General features: G+C 39.8%; 1 protein-coding gene across 1 annotated transcript in view; it reads left to right on the top strand.

Moving 5' to 3' along the window:
- MEGF10 (multiple EGF like domains 10) overlaps positions 1 to 18413 on the top strand; it is a 170255-nt gene extending 151842 nt beyond the window's left edge. The window contains exons 21-25 of the mRNA XM_041764746.1: positions 5167 to 5294; positions 6619 to 6742; positions 11718 to 11762; positions 12535 to 12741; positions 14380 to 18413. Coding sequence (XP_041620680.1) covers positions 5167 to 5294; positions 6619 to 6742; positions 11718 to 11762; positions 12535 to 12741; positions 14380 to 14561 — 686 coding nt within the window. The 3' untranslated portion in view covers positions 14562 to 18413. The remainder of the gene's footprint in view (positions 1 to 5166; positions 5295 to 6618; positions 6743 to 11717; positions 11763 to 12534; positions 12742 to 14379) is intronic.
- The last annotated feature ends 537 nt before the right edge of the window (positions 18414 to 18950 follow it).

The raw sequence follows: 18950 nt of genomic DNA, 5'->3' as shown, positions 1-18950 counted from the left end.
GAGGGCTTTTAAATTGGATTCATCATGAGGTTGCTTTAGACCTTGGGAATTTCAATCTGGTGGAAGCTCTGCTGGGCATCTAAGCTTTTGTCATATGTTGGGGACTGGGAGCGGAGAGGAGGAGGCACCCATAAGTTTGATAAGGTCATGGAGCAGATCAAGGATGAGGACCAGGTCTTCTGTCCCTGGCATTGGGTTTTAATTTTTGTTTTTGTTGTTAAGATTTTATTTTATTTGTTTATTTGACAGAGAGAGAGAGAGAAAGAGAGAGAGAGAAAGCCAGAGAGTACAAGCAGAGGAACAGCAGAGGGAAAGTGAGAAGCAGGCTCCTTGCTGAGGAGGGAGCCTGATGTGGGGCTCAGTCCCAGGACCCCGGGATCATGACCTGAGATGAAAACCAACATTTAACCAGCTGAGCCACCCAGGCACCCCTGGCCTTGGTATTTTAACATGGTATCTTCTAACCTGTCCCTGAGCCCATACAAATCATTAACTACAGAGCATCAAAGTTATATAATAATCAGTTGTGTGGTATTAACAAGAACCAAAGATGTTCTTTAGAAAACTCTTTCAGATCTTTCTGTCACAAGCCTCTATAAATGTAAATTTTTAAGTGACATACTCATTCACCAGAGGAACTAACCACTTAGGGGAGCTTGGGTGGCTCAGTCAGTTAAGTGTCCAACTCCTAAATTTGTCTCAGGTCATGATCTCAGGGTTTTGAGGTCGAGCCATGCCATTGAGCATGATTCGCTTAAGATTCTCTCTCTCTCTGTGCCCCTGCCCCCACCTTGCTCCTGAGCACGCTTGCTCTCTCAAGGGGGAAGAGGAGGAGGAGGAGGAGGAGAAGTACAGGAAAAAAGAGGAAATCACTTCAATTAAGGAATTTGAACACTTAAATTATCTATTGTTTTGGAAAATTACTGCAGGATTTCAGATGGGTTACATGTTTATAAGTACACTGATTCTAGGGGAATACCTAAAGCAGTTGATTTACTTAATAGTGCATTTCTAACACAGAATATTATGAAGAGAGCTTAAGTGTCTAAAAATAAAAAAGAGCCAAGTTACAACAGAAGTAGCTTCAAAGTGATGGCTCCCCAGGTGTATGAGCCCCAAAGCAAAGAGGGGTTGTCTGAGGACACTTGTGCACTTTTCAGGAGGCAGGGAGGAAGGCAGACACCTGCTGCTTCTTGAAGCTTTCCTGAGTGTCCTGGGCAGGAGAGGATTTTGCCCAGCCTGTGATATGGAAGCGGTACAAACGTTTGTTCTGGTTATTTTGTTTCCCTCTTATCCACACAGATTTGGGGGAGCCTGTTGCCTTAACTGTTTCCTTCTCTTCTTACAGAAACCCTTCCCCACAGCAACAGTGGAAGTGCTAACAGCCATTACTTCACTAACCCCAGTTACCACACACTTACCCAGTGCGCCACATCCCCTCATGTCAACAACAGGGACAGGATGACCATCACAAAGGTGAGAGGAAGGGTTTCCCAGTCCCTGAAGGTCAGCAAGGGAGAGAGGAAAGGAACAAGCGTTTGGGACAACTGCTGTTTGCCGGATGCAGTGCTAGGCACTTTATATCTCTTATCTCCTTGATTCCTCCAATTTTCTGGGTGCGTGTTAGAATCTCAAGTTTACTGGTGAAAAACTCGAGCAGCAGACAATATGATTCACCTCAAAACACAGTTCCCCAGTTCGTGAGGGAGGCAGCTGCAGTGCAAGCCATGGTCTCCTTGTCTCCAATTTGCACTGTTTCCAGTGTACTTCTTTGGAAAAATGTTTCTCATATTGCAGAGGCTTGAAAATGATGTCTCATAGCAGACCTCAGCAGACTCCATCCTGGGTCCTTTTTTTGTCTTTTCTGACCAGCTGTCTTCTAATGCCCTTTAATGGCCATGTGTCCTTTCCCAACAAAAACAAAATTCATTTATTTGGGTTGAACCACATGAAATTGCCTTATTATAGGTCAAAAATGATCAAATAGAAACTATGTGTCAAGCACTCCAAATCAGTTTACAAGTATTAGTTCATTTGCTCTTCACACCAATCCTGTGAATCAAGAGTGATTGTTATCCTCATTTTATAGACACACAGAGGGGTTGGACACCCAGGGCTGCTCTTCTAGTACCATTCACCTCCCTCTCAGTATCCTCTAGAATGCTCTGAAATCCCAAACATGTCTTCCTCCCAATTGCCCCAAATTATATTTCCAATCTCCATTGTCTCATTCTAGCTACTAGAGGAAAACCAAGCTAATTAAATTGATTCAGTTGCAATTATATTAATGCAGCTGGATTTTAATTATAGGGCCTAATAGTTAAATAGCATTTCACATTTCCCAGAGACTTTCATATTCATCGTTGCATTTGTTCTCCTATGTTTTCAGGGAAGGAGGCAAAGTACACAATCTTATCCTCACATTTATAGTTAAGGAAATGGCCCAGAGTCACTGGTGACTCAGAAAAAATTATAGTGTTTGACAGGAGAGCCCAAACCAAGAATTTAACTTTTCCATTCAAAGTTCCACATACATTAACTCAAGTAAAGTCTAATGTGCACAGAGTGACTAAGTGAAATGAAGAATTTGAGGCAGGAGGGGAATAGTTTGGGCCAATGCACGTGTACTCCTGCTGCCCTCTAAGACCCAACCAGTTGTCACCTCTGCCCCTCTGGACCACCTCATTGAAGCACCAGCTTTTGATCCATGCCATGGACATGCTTTCCCCACATTGACAACATTGTGCTGTGCCACGTGGTATTCTCTCTTTACATCTTTTATGGTCTCTATTTTTAACAGTCAAAGAACAATCAGCTGTTTGTGAATCTGAAAAATGTGAATCCTGGGAAGAGAGGCCCAGTGGCAGACTGCACGGGAACATTGCCAGCAGACTGGAAACATGGCGGCTACCTTAATGAGCTTGGCAAGTTCTCCCAATATCCATCCTCAACAACTTCCTTTATCTTTTAGTCACCTTGGATAGTCATAGATTTATGATATGCCAAAGCAATCTTTTAGAAATATGCATCAAAAAAACAGAATGATAGAATTTTACATAATGCCTGTATGGGGCTTATTACTGTCTTAGGCACTTTATTCATCCCACAAACATTTAATAAGGTCCTAGTGTGTACCAGGAATTGATAATGGGACACATGAATCTCTGCCTACTGGTAGCTCCCATTCTAACTCTACATACATTAAATTAGATGATTCTCACAAGTACTCTAAGTAGGTACTGTTATTGTCACCATTATGTCCATTTTACAGTTGAGAAACTGAGTTACAAAGAGGTCAAGTCACTTGAGAAGTCTCAAAGCCTATTAAATGGTAGAGCTGGGATTTGAATCTTGTCTGGGTGGTACCAGGAAATGTGTTACTTTTTGCTCTCTTTTAATAAGGAGCACCCATACTTGAGGCTCCTTTCCCCTTTAGGTGAAGAAATAAAGATATCAACAGGAACATAGTAGGTCAGTGTTTCTGGAACATTTTGGATCAGAACCTCAACAAAAAGAGAGGAGCCTTTTCCACTTTCCACCGCCAAACGTACAAACCTTAAAACGTGGATTCCACCCTTCATTCCCCGCTTCCAACACCCCCTTCCCCCCAGTATGACACAGTCCCATCCAGTCTGAGATCAATCCCTCCCTCCTGACTGGATCCCAGTGAAAGTAATCAAGAATGCTGAAGAGCTTCTTTCAATATGGGTTATATCTGTTGATGCTCACTATGTTACAAGTTAAAACTGAGACTATTTAAAATAATTATTTATTGCTTTGTTTATAATAACAGTAGTCTAGTTTCATGATAATATAAAACACTTTTTTGTGAAAAAATAACTATATGGGGCACCTGGGTGGCCCAGTGGTTGAGTGTCTACATTTTGCTCAGGTCGTGATCCCAGGATCCTGGGATGGAGTCCCACATTGGACTCCCCACAGGGAGGCTGCTTCTCCCTCTGCCTGTATCTGTCTCTCCGTGTCTCTCATGAATAAATTTTTAAAATATTTTAAAAAAAAGAATAGATAACTACACTTTCTAAAACAAAAACAAATTAGTGAGAAGAATGGCACTGTTTTAGGTCTTTTTAATATCTGGCTTCAGAGAAGATCAAGTTTCATATCTGCTTCCCCATTTAATCAGTGGTGCAGCTCTTGGAAAACCACCACGCACTTGAGTGAGAACAAAAGTGAAATCAGCAAATAATGTCATTGTGTTTTATAAGATAGTTTTGATCTCGTACCCTTCCTGAAAAGGGGTGGGGCCTCCTGGACCCACCTTAAAGACCTGTGATGATACCCCTCTGAGTGAACTGATGGGCCTTGAGCCAAGCAGTTGCCAAATTTCAGGGAGGATGCTTGATGATTGCGATAACAAATGTGTGCATTACCAAAGGGGGAAACAAACCCTTTTATTTGGGATCTATTTGATGAAGGGGTGCCCGGGAAACCCAGTTTTTAAAATTTGGGAAATTTTAGAGAAACAACAAAAAATTTTTTTTGTATAAATATATCCCAAAAATTGGGATGGGGCATACTTTTTCCCTAAAAAATTAAACTTTGTTTCTCCCGAAATTCAAATTGCACCGTCCCCTTTCTTTGTTTTTGTTTGTTTTTTTGTTAATTTATTCAGAAAGACAGAGAGAAGAGAGAGAAAGAGGAGAGAAGTACAGGAAAAAAGAGGAAATCACTTCAATTAAGGAATTTGAACACTTAAATTATCTATTGTTTTGGAAAATTACTGCAGGATTTCAGATGGGTTACATGTTTATAAGTACACTGATTCTAGGGGAATACCTAAAGCAGTTGATTTACTTAATAGTGCATTTCTAACACAGAATATTATGAAGAGAGCTTAAGTGTCTAAAAATAAAAAAGAGCCAAGTTACAACAGAAGTAGCTTCAAAGTGATGGCTCCCCAGGTGTATGAGCCCCAAAGCAAAGAGGGGTTGTCTGAGGACACTTGTGCACTTTTCAGGAGGCAGGGAGGAAGGCAGACACCTGCTGCTTCTTGAAGCTTTCCTGAGTGTCCTGGGCAGGAGAGGATTTTGCCCAGCCTGTGATATGGAAGCGGTACAAACGTTTGTTCTGGTTATTTTGTTTCCCTCTTATCCACACAGATTTGGGGGAGCCTGTTGCCTTAACTGTTTCCTTCTCTTCTTACAGAAACCCTTCCCCACAGCAACAGTGGAAGTGCTAACAGCCATTACTTCACTAACCCCAGTTACCACACACTTACCCAGTGCGCCACATCCCCTCATGTCAACAACAGGGACAGGATGACCATCGCAAAGGTGAGAGGAAGGGTTTCCCAGTCCCTGAAGGTCGGCAAGGGAGAGAGGAAAGGAACAAGCGTTTGGGACAACTGCTGTTTGCCGGATGCAGTGCTAGGCACTTTATATCTCTTATCTCCTTGATTCCTCCAATTTTCTGGGTGCGTGTTAGAATTTCAAGTTTACTGGTGAAAAACTCGAGCAGCAGACAATATGATTCACCTCAAAACACAGTTCCCCAGTTCGTGAGGGAGGCAGCTGCAGTGCAAGCCATGGTCTCCTTGTCTCCAATTTGCACTGTTTCCAGTGTACTTCTTTGGAAAAATGTTTCTCATATTGCAGAGGCTTGAAAATGATGTCTCATAGCAGACCTCAGCAGACTCCATCCTGGGTCCTTTTTTTGTCTTTTCTGACCAGCTGTCTTCTAATGCCCTTTAAGGGCCATGTGTCCTTTCCCAACAAAAACAAAATTCATTTATTTGGGTTGAACCACATGAAATTGCCTTATTATAGGTCAAAAATGATCAAATAGAAACTATGTGTCAAGCACTCCAAATCAGTTTACAAGTATTAGTTCATTTGCTCTTCACACCAATCCTGTGAATCAAGAGTGATTGTTATCCTCATTTTATAGACACACAGAGGGGTTGGACACCCAGGGCTGCTCTTCTAGTACCATTCACCTCCCTCTCAGTATCCTCTAGAATGCTCTGAAATCCCAAACATGTCTTCCTCCCAATTGCCCCAAATTATATTTCCAATCTCCATTGTCTCATTCTAGCTACTAGAGGAAAACCAAGCTAATTAAATTGATTCAGTTGCAATTATATTAATGCAGCTGGATTTTAATTATAGGGCCTAATAGTTAAATAGCATTTCACATTTCCCAGAGACTTTCATATTCATCGTTGCATTTGTTCTCCTATGTTTTCAGGGAAGGAGGCAAAGTACACAATCTTATCCTCACATTTATAGTTAAGGAAATGGCCCAGAGTCACTGGTGACTCAGAAAAAATTATAGTGTTTGACAGGAGAGCCCAAACCAAGAATTTAACTTTTCCATTCAAAGTTCCACATACATTAACTCAAGTAAAGTCTAATGTGCACAGAGTGACTAAGTGAAATGAAGAATTTGAGGCAGGAGGGGAATAGTTTGGGCCAATGCACGTGTACTCCTGCTGCCCTCTAAGACCCAACCAGTTGTCACCTCTGCCCCTCTGGACCACCTCATTGAAGCACCAGCTTTTGATCCATGCCATGGACATGCTTTCCCCACATTGACAACATTGTGCTGTGCCACGTGGTATTCTCTCTTTACATCTTTTATGGTCTCTATTTTTAACAGTCAAAGAACAATCAGCTGTTTGTGAATCTGAAAAATGTGAATCCTGGGAAGAGAGGCCCAGTGGCAGACTGCACGGGAACATTGCCAGCAGACTGGAAACATGGCGGCTACCTTAATGAGCTTGGCAAGTTCTCCCAATATCCATCCTCAACAACTTCCTTTATCTTTTAGTCACCTTGGATAGTCATAGATTTATGATATGCCAAAGCAATCTTTTAGAAATATGCATCAAAAAAACAGAATGATAGAATTTTACATAATGCCTGTATGGGGCTTATTACTGTCTTAGGCACTTTATTCATCCCACAAACATTTAATAAGGTCCTAGTGTGTACCAGGAATTGATAATGGGACACATGAATCTCTGCCTACTGGTAGCTCCCATTCTAACTCTACATACATTAAATTAGATTATTCTCACAAGTACTCTAAGTAGGTACTGTTATTGTCACCATTATGTCCATTTTACAGTTGAGAAACTGAGTTACAAAGAGGTCAAGTCACTTGAGAAGTCTCAAAGCCTATTAAATGGTAGAGCTGGGATTTGAATCTTGTCTGGGTGGTACCAGGAAATGTGTTACTTTTTGCTCTCTTTTAATAAGGAGCACCCATACTTGAGGCTCCTTTCCCCTTTAGGTGAAGAAATAAAGATATCAACAGGAACATAGTAGGTCAGTGTTTCTGGAACATTTTGGATCAGAACCTCAACAAAAAGAGAGGAGCCTTTTCCACTTTCCACCGCCAAACGTACAAACCTTAAAACGTGGATTCCACCCTTCATTCCCCGCTTCCAACACCCCCTTCCCCCCAGTATGACACAGTCCCATCCAGTCTGAGATCAATCCCTCCCTCCTGACTGGATCCCAGTGAAAGTAATCAAGAATGCTGAAGAGCTTCTTTCAATATGGGTTATATCTGTTGATGCTCACTATGTTACAAGTTAAAACTGAGACTATTTAAAATAATTATTTATTGCTTTGTTTATAATAACAGTAGTCTAGTTTCATGATAATATAAAACACTTTTTTGTGAAAAAATAACTATATGGGGCACCTGGGTGGCCCAGTGGTTGAGTGTCTACATTTTGCTCAGGTCGTGATCCCAGGATCCTGGGATGGAGTCCCACATTGGACTCCCCACAGGGAGGCTGCTTCTCCCTCTGCCTGTATCTGTCTCTCCGTGTCTCTCATGAATAAATTTTTAAAATATTTTAAAAAAAAGAATAGATAACTACACTTTCTAAAACAAAAACAAATTAGTGAGAAGAATGGCACTGTTTTAGGTCTTTTTAATATCTGGCTTCAGAGAAGATCAAGTTTCATATCTGCTTCCCCCATTTAATCAGTGGTGCAGCTCTTGGAAAACCACCACGCACTTGAGTGAGAACAAAAGTGAAATCAGCAAATAATGTCATTGTGTTATTATGAGAATAGTTTTGATCTCGTACCCTTCCTGAAAAGGGGGTGGGGCCTCCTGGACCACCCTTAAAGACCTGGTGTGATACCCCACTGAGTGAACTGTGCCATTGCCAAGCAGTTGCCAAATTTCAGGGAGGAGCTTGATGATGCCATAACAAATGTGTGCATTACCTTATGGGTAGCAAACCCTTTCATTTGTATCTATTTGATGATGGGGTGACCGGGAAGCCCAGTTAAATTTGAATTTCAGAGAAACAACAAATTTTTTTAGTATAAATATATCCCAAAAGTTGCATGGGGCATACTTACCCTAAAAATTATCTGTTGTTTCTCTGAAATTCAAATTGCACCGTCCTTACTTTGTTTTTGTTTGTTTGTTTGTTAATTTATTCATGAAAGACAGAGAGAGAGAGAGAGAAAGAGGCAGAGACACAGGCAGAGGGAGAAGTAGGCAGGGAACCTGACGTGGGATTCAATCCCAGGTCTCCAGGATCAGGCCCTGGGCTGAAGGCAGCGCTAAACCTCTGAGCCACCCGGGCTGTGCCTTACTTTGTTTTACTCACTGAATCTGACAACCCTACAGAAGGGCGGGCCCTTCTGTGAATCTTGTTTTATAGAGGAATAAACTGGGAAGCACAGAGAAATTAACTCTATTGCCCAGGATTTCGTGGAAGGAAGAGGTTAAAGCCAGGTCTCAAAGTTCATATTCCAACCATTCCTCCCCTGCTTTTTCTGTGAATACTACATATGCCAAATCACCTGAGCCAGAGGAAGGAACCAATCCGTAAGGGCTCTGGAATCCCCTATTACTATAAAAATGCAAATGTTAAAGTAGGAAAATGAATACAAATTCTTAACTTTTGTCTGCACTCTATATCAACATTATCAAATAGCTGTATATTTCTGAACATAGTCATTTATATACCAGATTCACAGTATACTCATTGGTCAAATCATTTAACATCAGAGAAAATTTTTTTAAGTCTACATTACGTGAATAATGTCGCTCAAGAAATGCATGAATTGATGTTAATAAAGTACGTACCTGGCACTAATGAGAGAAAAGTTCTCTTATTCCATGTTTACCTGCTACACTTGGTCTGGAGACTCTAGAACACAGTCACTGCAGTGGTCACATATGAACTTCCCTGCTTTTCTTCTAAGACCTCCAGGCCTGATTGTTGAGAATGTAAAATCATCATCACAAATTCTGAGTCTCCTTCATGTGTTCCCATCCCAGAGAAATTCTTCATTTAATGGCCCTCTACAGTTTTTGCACAGAAAAAGTCTTGCCTTACAAAGGACAGGGTAAGGCACACTGTGGATGATGAAATATGTAGGTGTTTTAAATGATGGAAATGCTGTGCTGACGTTGTCTGAAGGAGCCCTGAACCTGACACAAAAGCCCTGAGATTGATTCCTGGTTCTGTTATATGGCCCTGGGCTGATCACCCTCTTGAGGCTGATCTGTTCATCTGTGACATAGATAGTGATCGTGTGGTGGTTCATGTTATGAATTAGATTAAGCCAAGCATTTGAAAGTATCTATCCAGAGAGTGGAACGTACGGGGGATTATCTGAAGAACCCCGGCTACTCCCTCATTAAAACAGCACCCAGAGAGAACCTGGCAGGGATGCTGGTATCATAGCGCCCCTCTTGTTCCTTAATTTACTCTCCACCTCATGTTGCTCCTCCCCTTAGCCTCTTGGAGAATGTTATCGATCGCATAACTAAGACCAAGATGGACATTTAGTAAGACTTTGCTATAGTTTGGAGACAGCTAAGTGAATCTGGCAGAGTAGCAAAGACAGAGTTCCTTAATAGGGAGCTCTCAGATGCCACAGGCCCTGCCTATCCTCATGCGGTCCCTTTACAAAGTGTGAGAATCCCTAAGACCACCCTCACAATCCATAATTTGTTAGAGTGACTCACAGAATGTACTTTAAGGAGTTATACTCATGGTTACAGTTTATCACAGCCAAAGGATACAGATTAAAATCAGCCAAAGGAGGAGACACAGTGGGTAGAGTCAAGGACAGTTCAAAGTCAGAAACTTCCAGTTGTCCTTTCCCAGTGGAATCATGGAAAGTGCTAACTTGTCCTGGCTACAGTAGATGACAATATGCATGAAGTATTACCAGCCAAGGAAGCTCACTTCAGCCTTGGTGTCTAGAGTTTTTTTTTTTTTTTAAGATTTTATTTATTCATTTATGAAAGAGAGAGAGAGAGAGAGAGAGAGAGAGAGAATGAGGCAGAGACACAGGCAGAGGGAGAAGCAGGCTCCAGGCCAGGAGCCTGATGTGGGACTTGATCTTGGGTCTCCAGGATCACGCCCTGGGCCAAAGGCAGGTGCTAAACTGCTGAGCTACCCAGGGATTCCCGGTGTCTAGAGTTTTTAATGAGAGTTTGATTAGGTCAACATGGTTGACCACCCAGGTGGCTGACCTTTCAACTGGTCCCTCTGGAAATGAAGCTGACACTAAGTGGCCCAAACCCCCTTCCATAAATCACTTTCATAGACTATTCAGTGGAGCTCCAGGTAAACAAAAACACTGTTACTGGGTGGGATATTTCAAGGACCTAGAGATCACCCCCCAGTAACTAAGGGCAAAGGCCAGACCTCCCTTTGGTTAGGCTAATTTACTATTCATCCTTATCTTGCCCGCCCTGCACAACTGGACATCTTTCCCATCAGCTGGGAGATTGGCTAGACTTCACAACCCAGACCCAAGAGAGGGGAAAACATTCTCTGAGAGAGGAGGACATTCCATTTCCTGTCCTACAATGAATGATATTAGACATATCCTCTCCCTTTAGGGGATGCTTCCTTTTTCTCTACAAAAGTGTGTCCCCCAGGACATCAGAACTTGAGTCTACTTTCATTCTAAGGACACATGCCCAGTGGCAGGGGATTGTCTCCTTACATTCTCATACTTATTTGAATGTTCGCCGTAAGTCATTACTTTACTCTCTTATTCTAACGTAAGTCTATAACTTTTCTTTAAGAGATCATTGAAGAGGACTTGGAATGCTTGCATGTAGACTGGAGCTGGGGGTCGTAGGACCATTCACTGTTACAGTCACTGAAACACCATTCATTTATATGGCGCCTCTGAGTTTACAATGCCTTTTCAGGTGCTCTAGTTCATTTAATGATCACAACAACCCTGTAAAGTTTGGAAGGCACGTTTTGTTTTCCTCATTTTAGAGATAAGAAAATTGATGCAGAGAGAGTTGAACATCTTGCCCAAAGTCATGCAGTGAATGAGTGAGGAAATCCAAGTCCTTTGTCTCAATTCTAGTCCGGCTGTGCCTCTTTCATGGTGCAACCTTGAATCAAGTGTACCAATTCACCCATGTCTTATTTTCTACATGTACTGATCAGCCTTTCCCAAAGTCACTGTAAATGAGCAAGAGAATGATCAGAATGATATATATATATATACATATATATATATATATATATATATATATATTTTTTTTTTTTTAATTCTAAGCGCTGAAGACATCAAGCATGAGTGATCTGGTGCAAAGATTTGAAAAGGAGCAGCCTTGGTTATTTGTTGCAGTGAGGAGATAATGGATGCCCACACCATCCTCCTCCATAACCTTGGAATATTATTTGGGTTTTCTCTTCTTTCCAGATCTAACTGGGGATTTTTTTTTCTTCTTTATCACAGGAGCTTTTGGACTTGATAGAAGTTATATGGGAAAATCCTTGAAAGGTATGGTATAAATTTAAAGAAGAAATACATCTATCAAATCATAATTAAAAAATTTTTTTTTCAGGGACCAAAATAATTTGCTAAACAAGCAATAATAGCGGTGTAAAGAAAATGTGGAGCTGTTGGTATGGTTAATTAGTCCACCAAATATACAAACACGTTTGACTAAGGTCAAGAGCATGACCATAGGTGCATTGTGTTAGATCATAGGTGTGGGGGAACAAAGGTTTCAGTTTGCTGGAAGACACTCATATTTCTTTGAGAAGATATATCTGATTTACAGGGAGAAGGAGATGCAAGAAAAGGAATTGGCAGGAAAAACTAGAGCTCAGCATTGTTACATGAATAACTTCATGTGCCCAGTCTTGAGGTTTTACAAGGAAGTCTGACATCACCAATGCCTCCCTTACCATGATGATAGAACTTTCTTGTGCTCCCAGGGGCATCGACAGATGATTTCCTGGTCGAAAATGTTGAGAATTCAGAGATTATTAGTAAATTAGAATGGAATTGAGTGTGAAATGAAATAAAAATGAAATCAACTCTACAATGTTTACCTTGATACTCACCTGAGAGAGGAGCTAAGATTACTTTATAGATGGTAATTTTACATCAGATTATCTCTAAAATAAGTAGAAAATATATGATGTTGTTGTCCATATATATAACTATAGAAAATTAGCTACAAAGAAAAGGAAGTAACCTGTCCAAGTAAAGTATTAACAAGAAAAAAAATTAATAGCGTTTGCTTTTCTCCCCCATCTCTCTACAGATTTGGGAAAGAATTCTGAATATAATTCAAGTAACTGCTCCTTAAGCAGTTCTGAAAACCCATATGCCACTATTAAAGACCCGCCTGTACTTATCCCCAAAAACTCAGAGTGTGGCTATGTGGAGATGAAGTCACCAGCACGGAGAGATTCCCCCTATGCAGAGATCAATAACTCAACTTCAGCCAACAAGAATGTCTATGAAGTTGGTGAGTTCCCCTAACCAAAGAAATAACCTAATATGGGAATTTGGGGGGGGGGGAACAGTTTTAAAGTCTTTGAGAGTACAATAACAGTTCATATAAACATCACTGAAGACAATGATCCATATTTTCAGTGAGACCTGTGTTTTCAGTGACCATATTAATTGGTGTCAAATAAATGTTTAATGGAAAATACCGTTTAGAAAATTTATTTATTTATGATAGTCACAGAGAGAGAGAGAGAGAGAGAGAGGGAGGCAGAGAGAGAAGCAGGCTCCATGCACTGGGAGCCTGACGTGGGATTCGATCCCGGGTCTCCAGGATCGCGCCCTGGGCCAAAGGCAGGCGCCAAACCGCTGCGCCACCCAGGGATCCCCCGTTTAGAAAATTTAAAGTAAAATTTCCCTATCTCTCACCTGGTCGTCCATCTTCTGTTTCGTAACCATAGTGACTCTTTGAGTGCACCTGTGGAATAGCGTATGTATCGTATTAGCTATTGTGTCGAGTTAGCCAAAACAGATGGTTCAAGGGGATGAAACAGGTGGTTCCACTTCCTGGTTGTATATTCATTAGATTAAATATAATGCTTTTAGCAGGATGGAAACATTTTACTTTAAATTTGTCTGATATATTGCTCATATTCTTGGATATGAATGGGATGGAAATTAATAAGAATTCAGTTTAAAGTTAGAGTGGTTTTGATTGCCCCTTGCAAATACCATTTGGGGAAAGTTAAAACACATCAGAGCTGTCACTGGTTAGGTAGAGTAGTATGTATTTTAATTTTTCTTTCTATCTCTCAATGTTGGCGATTTCAACTTTAAAAAATTCTCTATTGTAAATGAAGTGGCTAATTTTTTAAAATATTTTATTTGTTTATTCATGAGAGACAGAGAGAGGCAGAGACATAGGCAGAGGGAGAAGCAGGCTCCCTGTAGGGAGCCCGATGTGGGACTCGATCCGAGGACCCCAGGGTCACGACCTAAGCCAAAGGCAGACGCTCAACCACTGAGCCACCCAGGTGACCCCGAAGTGGCTAATTTAACTCTAATCACTAGTAATTAATTTATGCCATACACATGTCACTGAAAAGATAAATTACTATTCTGAAAGAATTAAGACAGCTTTTTAAAAATGGAAGGTGTAGTGACCTAAATTTATTTTTGAAAAGTCAGTTGCAATCCTCCTTTGAATGATCCTGTAAACCCACCACTTTAACACAGGAACACAGCTGCTAGCCTGGGTCCTGCGTCTTAAAGTGAACTTAAGTATTTCCATAAACTGAGTTAACCTGGAAGGACCTCAGTCTTCTCACCTATGGGGTAAAGGGTTTGGACTAGATTATTTCCAAAGCACTTTTCAGACAAGGATTCACTTCCAGGGTTTCTGTAGAGTCCTTGGATGTCTTCATTCCAACCCTATGGTCACCTTTTTGTTCAGAACACCATGGTGTGCATCAGCTGGTCTAACAATTGTAGAGTAGCCACCTCTATGTGATTATAAAACCATCCTTCACTTCTTAATATTTCCTTATATTTTTATAAGGGCTCCTCTTGTATGTTTGAGATTTGCAAGAAATGCCATATTCTATTCTTTTTAAAGTTTTCCATTGCTGATAAATTCATATGTCCCTGGTTGTCACAGAACCTACAGTGAGTGTTGTCCAAGGAATATTCAGCAATAATGGGCATCTCACCCAGGATCCATACGACCTCCCAAAGAACAGTCACATCCCTTGCCATTATGACCTGCTGCCAGTCCGAGACAGTTCATCCTCCCCAAAGCGAGAGGATGGTGGCAGTGGCAGCAGCAGCAGCAGTGAATGACACCAAAGGACTGCCCGGTAGCCGCTGGAACAGTTTCCAGAATTGCAATTCGGTTCTTCTCCAGCGTCAAGTTTGCCACCTTAGGTGAATGTTAATCTACTTGGTAGGCAACTGTTGGACGTGAACCAGAAAGCTCAAAGCTGAGGCTGACTGACCATAGGTCCCTCTTGTACAGGTGGCTTGGAAGGAGATACCAATGTGACTTCCTCGTCTTCTTACTCATAGAACTGCACCCGTGAAGCACGACTTCCTATAAGATCCAGGCTAAAAGCGTGGACTTTCTGAGGTCCTCGGGAGGGAGTCATGGGGTGCGGTGGCCATTGGTATTACTGCTTGAACAATTAAAATTTAAATATTTTCTTTCTCATTTGCATTGCAGAGCTGTACCGAGGATTGTGCAGTTTATCATAAAATCTAGTGTGAATCACTAAACATGTAGAAGAAAAGGGGCCTATTATCGAGTCCTTATGTGTATTTTTTTCAGCGGATCTCAGAATTATAGGGATAATACGAACCCAGGAAGAAGTGTTCTGTCGAGTGGCATACCTGCAGAGACTTTGGATAGACTCTAGAATTGGTTAGCACATTTAAATATGGAAACTTTAGACCTTTTTTTAGGATGAAGAAATGAAAAATTAGAGTTATTTTAGAAATAGTAGAATTATTTCAGGAATCAGTATCCAGGTGTGGCCAGCAGAGGTTAGTCGTCTTTGACCCTTGGCCCACTTTGATCCATGACATCATTCTGATCGCTGTCCCCATTGTACATATTTACCACTTAAGGTCCATAACATATCAATAATTATTTCATAAATGTAGAAATGAAATTGTTTTATTTTTGACAGACTGGATTGAATGAGTGTGTAATGATTGGAAAAGGCTGTAAATTTTAAGTGTAAGAAGATGCTTCGGTTTTGTAAACCATTAGTAACACATGCTGTAATATAGAATTAGCAGAAGGTTTTGATTCATTTTTCCCCAGAAGTGACCGGAATATTTTTGTGCATATTTGAGAAAAGGGCACTTTCCTTTTATTAATTGTTGATTTAGAGAAACTATGCTTAAGCTGGTCTTTTGCATTGCTAATATGACGTGTACCCCATTTTTCATTAATTTGTATTTCCATTTTTAAGTTGTATATTCTATGTTTTGTAGTGCTTGGATTGTTAATGAAAAAAATTATATTATGTTCATTGTTTCTTGTATTATTGCCACTTATCTTCTTGCTTGATAAAAATGCAGCGTCCTTTTTTACTTTTGGAAGGAGGAGATGAAAATATACAAATCAACTCTATTAAAATTGATCATTACTAAAATGGTAAAGTCACCATAGGTGAATGGCTTATAATTGAAATAGAGAAGCTGCTAAATATTCCAAAATGGAGCTCCTTTTGGTCTGTGGGTTCTGAGTATTGGTTAAACCAGGGGCAAGGGAAACGAGGAGCTGTTGGTTTATTGAACAAGTACCACAGACTGGTCTTACTGAAGACCTTCACTGGGATGATCACACAGCTGATCATCCAGATTGGGACACTATGAGCGTAAATGAGGGCATTATTAATATTTAACCTACAATGGGCTTAAATATGGACTGTCCCAAGCAAACCAGAATAGATGCTTGTCCTGTGCATACCTGTCACGCACTAACATTTTTCAATTCAAGAGAGTTGTCTCCAGAGAATGCCAACATGATGCAAGAAAGTCGGTTTCTCTTTGATCTACCTGAGCCAGTGGAAGGTCTGAAAAGCTGCGTGAGGAGCAACCTTATGAGAGGAAACAGTGGCTATGAATCTTTAAGGACATGAAAACCTATATGGTATCTCAGCGAGTCAATTGACACATATGTATTGTGCACCCATTCTGCCAGTAGTAGACATAAGGCATTGTCCCTGCCAGCCATCAAGTTAGGGGATCCTGTGATTTCATGTCACACACCTGCACCTGTGATGATAGTTTGGTCAGGGATATAATAGAACAAACAAACCTAGAGCATTCACTCTTTTGTTGGCTGTTTCTTGTAGAGAATCTCAAAATGAATTCAAGGAAATATGGAATTACCCAGAACACACCTTAGAAACAATTGATTCATTCCAACAGTTGACCTTTGGTCGACCCTTGGCTCTAGGGGGTAGGCATCTCATTGAGACTGTTGTGGGTCAATAGCCAGGAAATGTCCTTTCTGGTAAGAAAAAAATCATTTTCTTCTTCTTTAACCATCATCTCTTCACTGCTCCATAATACATTTGAGTTTCTCCATTACTCCCTATACATAATTTTAAAGACAATAACTTCTTTTCTCATTACACTGTTAAAAAAGAGAAAACCCTAAAAGCTTCATGTACAAGACAACAGCATCTTATGCAGAAAGCCCAGGTGACAGATGTATACTGCAAAGGGCCACTGCCATTCCTCCCTGGGTGTTCTTTCTGGCAGATCAATGGCTCAGGATTGCTGCTGTCCTGAAACCACATTTGTATCAGAGGTGAGTCTTGCTCACTATAGTTCATTTGAGATTTTTTCAAACATCAGAACCCCCATAGCATTTTGGACATCGTAAGACTACATGGTGTATTTGGAGAGGTCTAGCTGACAAGACAGAACCTCCTAGATATTTTGATATAGATTCGGGTAAAGAGAGAAATATTTTTGTCAGAATGAAAATTAAAGGGCAAAAGGACCTGGCAAGTTTTTTTTCCCTCTGAAATTGACACCTTTTGGACTCTTCCAGATATACCAAATGTAATTTAATGGTGATGTCATTCTTCATACACAGGGAATCTATTCTCATGACCTTTGAACTCATTCATTTGGGACCATAAAATTAATTTTTCCTTATATCCTACAGTGGCCAGAGCAGTAAATGAGTTTGGCAGTACCAAGGAAAAGCCATTCTTTCCCTTGAGCATGCTATGTCAGAAAATTTATAGACTATTTGTACTTATATATAAATACAACAAAAGTGGCCCAACATAGCTTATGTGCTTGTTTTAATATGGATAATATGTTATTTATAGTTAATTATATGTAAGGAGTATTTAATAATTATTTACAATGCTTGATATAAATTCCTCTCACATGCTACAGTCATTAGGCTAAAAGAGAGTTTAATGTGTTTAGCATTACCTCTATGGTAAATTATATTTGCCAATTTTAGGAATTTTATAAAATAGTTATAACCTGCCCCAACCAATTCCATTAGCACAACCACTGTGTTTGTAAGAAATGCAGACCACTTTATGAAAATGTGGTCGCCACAGAGCCACAGCAGTACTTGACAATTATTGGGGATTTTTAAACCATAAATATTGAAAAAGTTGCATAGGAATATAACACTACTAATTCATGTCGATATCAGAAGTCCAGTTACGACTTAAAATAAGATGAAGTCATAAAAATTGCATTTTAAGGTCATGTTTTTTAAAATAACAAATTTTCTATCTTCAGGTAACATCTTTATTATTCAAACTAAGTATTTAATTGATATTTTTATCTTAAAGGCTTTACGTCTGGAAAGTGTATATAGATGTACAAATATGAGTCACATGTTGTGGATGACGGCTTATTTCTTAATTAAAGATGTACAGTTCAGCAAACTGGCCTTTTTGAGTCCTCCTATTAGTGGCATCCTAACCCTGAGTCTGCTTATTTTCATTCAGTATTTAGTCCAGACTTCCTTTTGATATGAACAACTGCAACATATATTTTTAAAAAGAGAAAAATCCAAATACATAAGAATTTTCTTGATTATAGCAAACAAAAAAAATGCTTTTGGTGTGAAAATATCTCTATTTTCCAAATATGGTAAACTTTGGTCAGTATTAGCTTATGTTGTCATTTATATCACTAAATGAGTTTATAGATTAATGCAATAAACTTTCTAATAAAAAAACTTTAAAGTAGTGTTTATTTCTATATCTGATTCTATTGTTAATTAGTGAGAAGAAAAAAATTATTATCTTACTGGAAAAAATAGTATTTTTTTTCATGTGTAGCACCATAGCACTTTATATAGACATATAAAAACAATTGCATTTTATTATATTTAACTTCCTGCATATCTGCTCTCCCTTCAGACTACTTGTTCTTTAGGGACAGAGACAACATTTTGTACATATTTGGATTCTAGCAACCCAGGTCAGTAGTTGAGAGTCAAGTCTTCTGTAAAGAGTTTTAGGTCATCTTATGTGAATTTGTTTCTTAAATCTCAGTAGCTTGTTAATTCTTTATTTTATAATTAAAATATTTTTGGAGCATCCACTTTATAGCACTGTGTTCTAGAGATCAAATATGAATAAAACATTGCTTCTTCTCTCAATTACTGTTTATTTACTGAGGGCCTGAGTGCCAAGCACAGTTGGGGATGCAGAAAAATATGATACATGAGCTATT

The sequence above is a fragment of the Vulpes lagopus genome, chromosome 7 (assembly GCF_018345385.1).
Source record: "Vulpes lagopus strain Blue_001 chromosome 7, ASM1834538v1, whole genome shotgun sequence".
NCBI classification, from domain to species: domain Eukaryota; kingdom Metazoa; phylum Chordata; class Mammalia; order Carnivora; family Canidae; genus Vulpes; species Vulpes lagopus.
The sequence above is the reverse complement of the archived record's forward strand: the minus strand, read 5'-3'. Positions and strand labels throughout refer to the sequence as shown.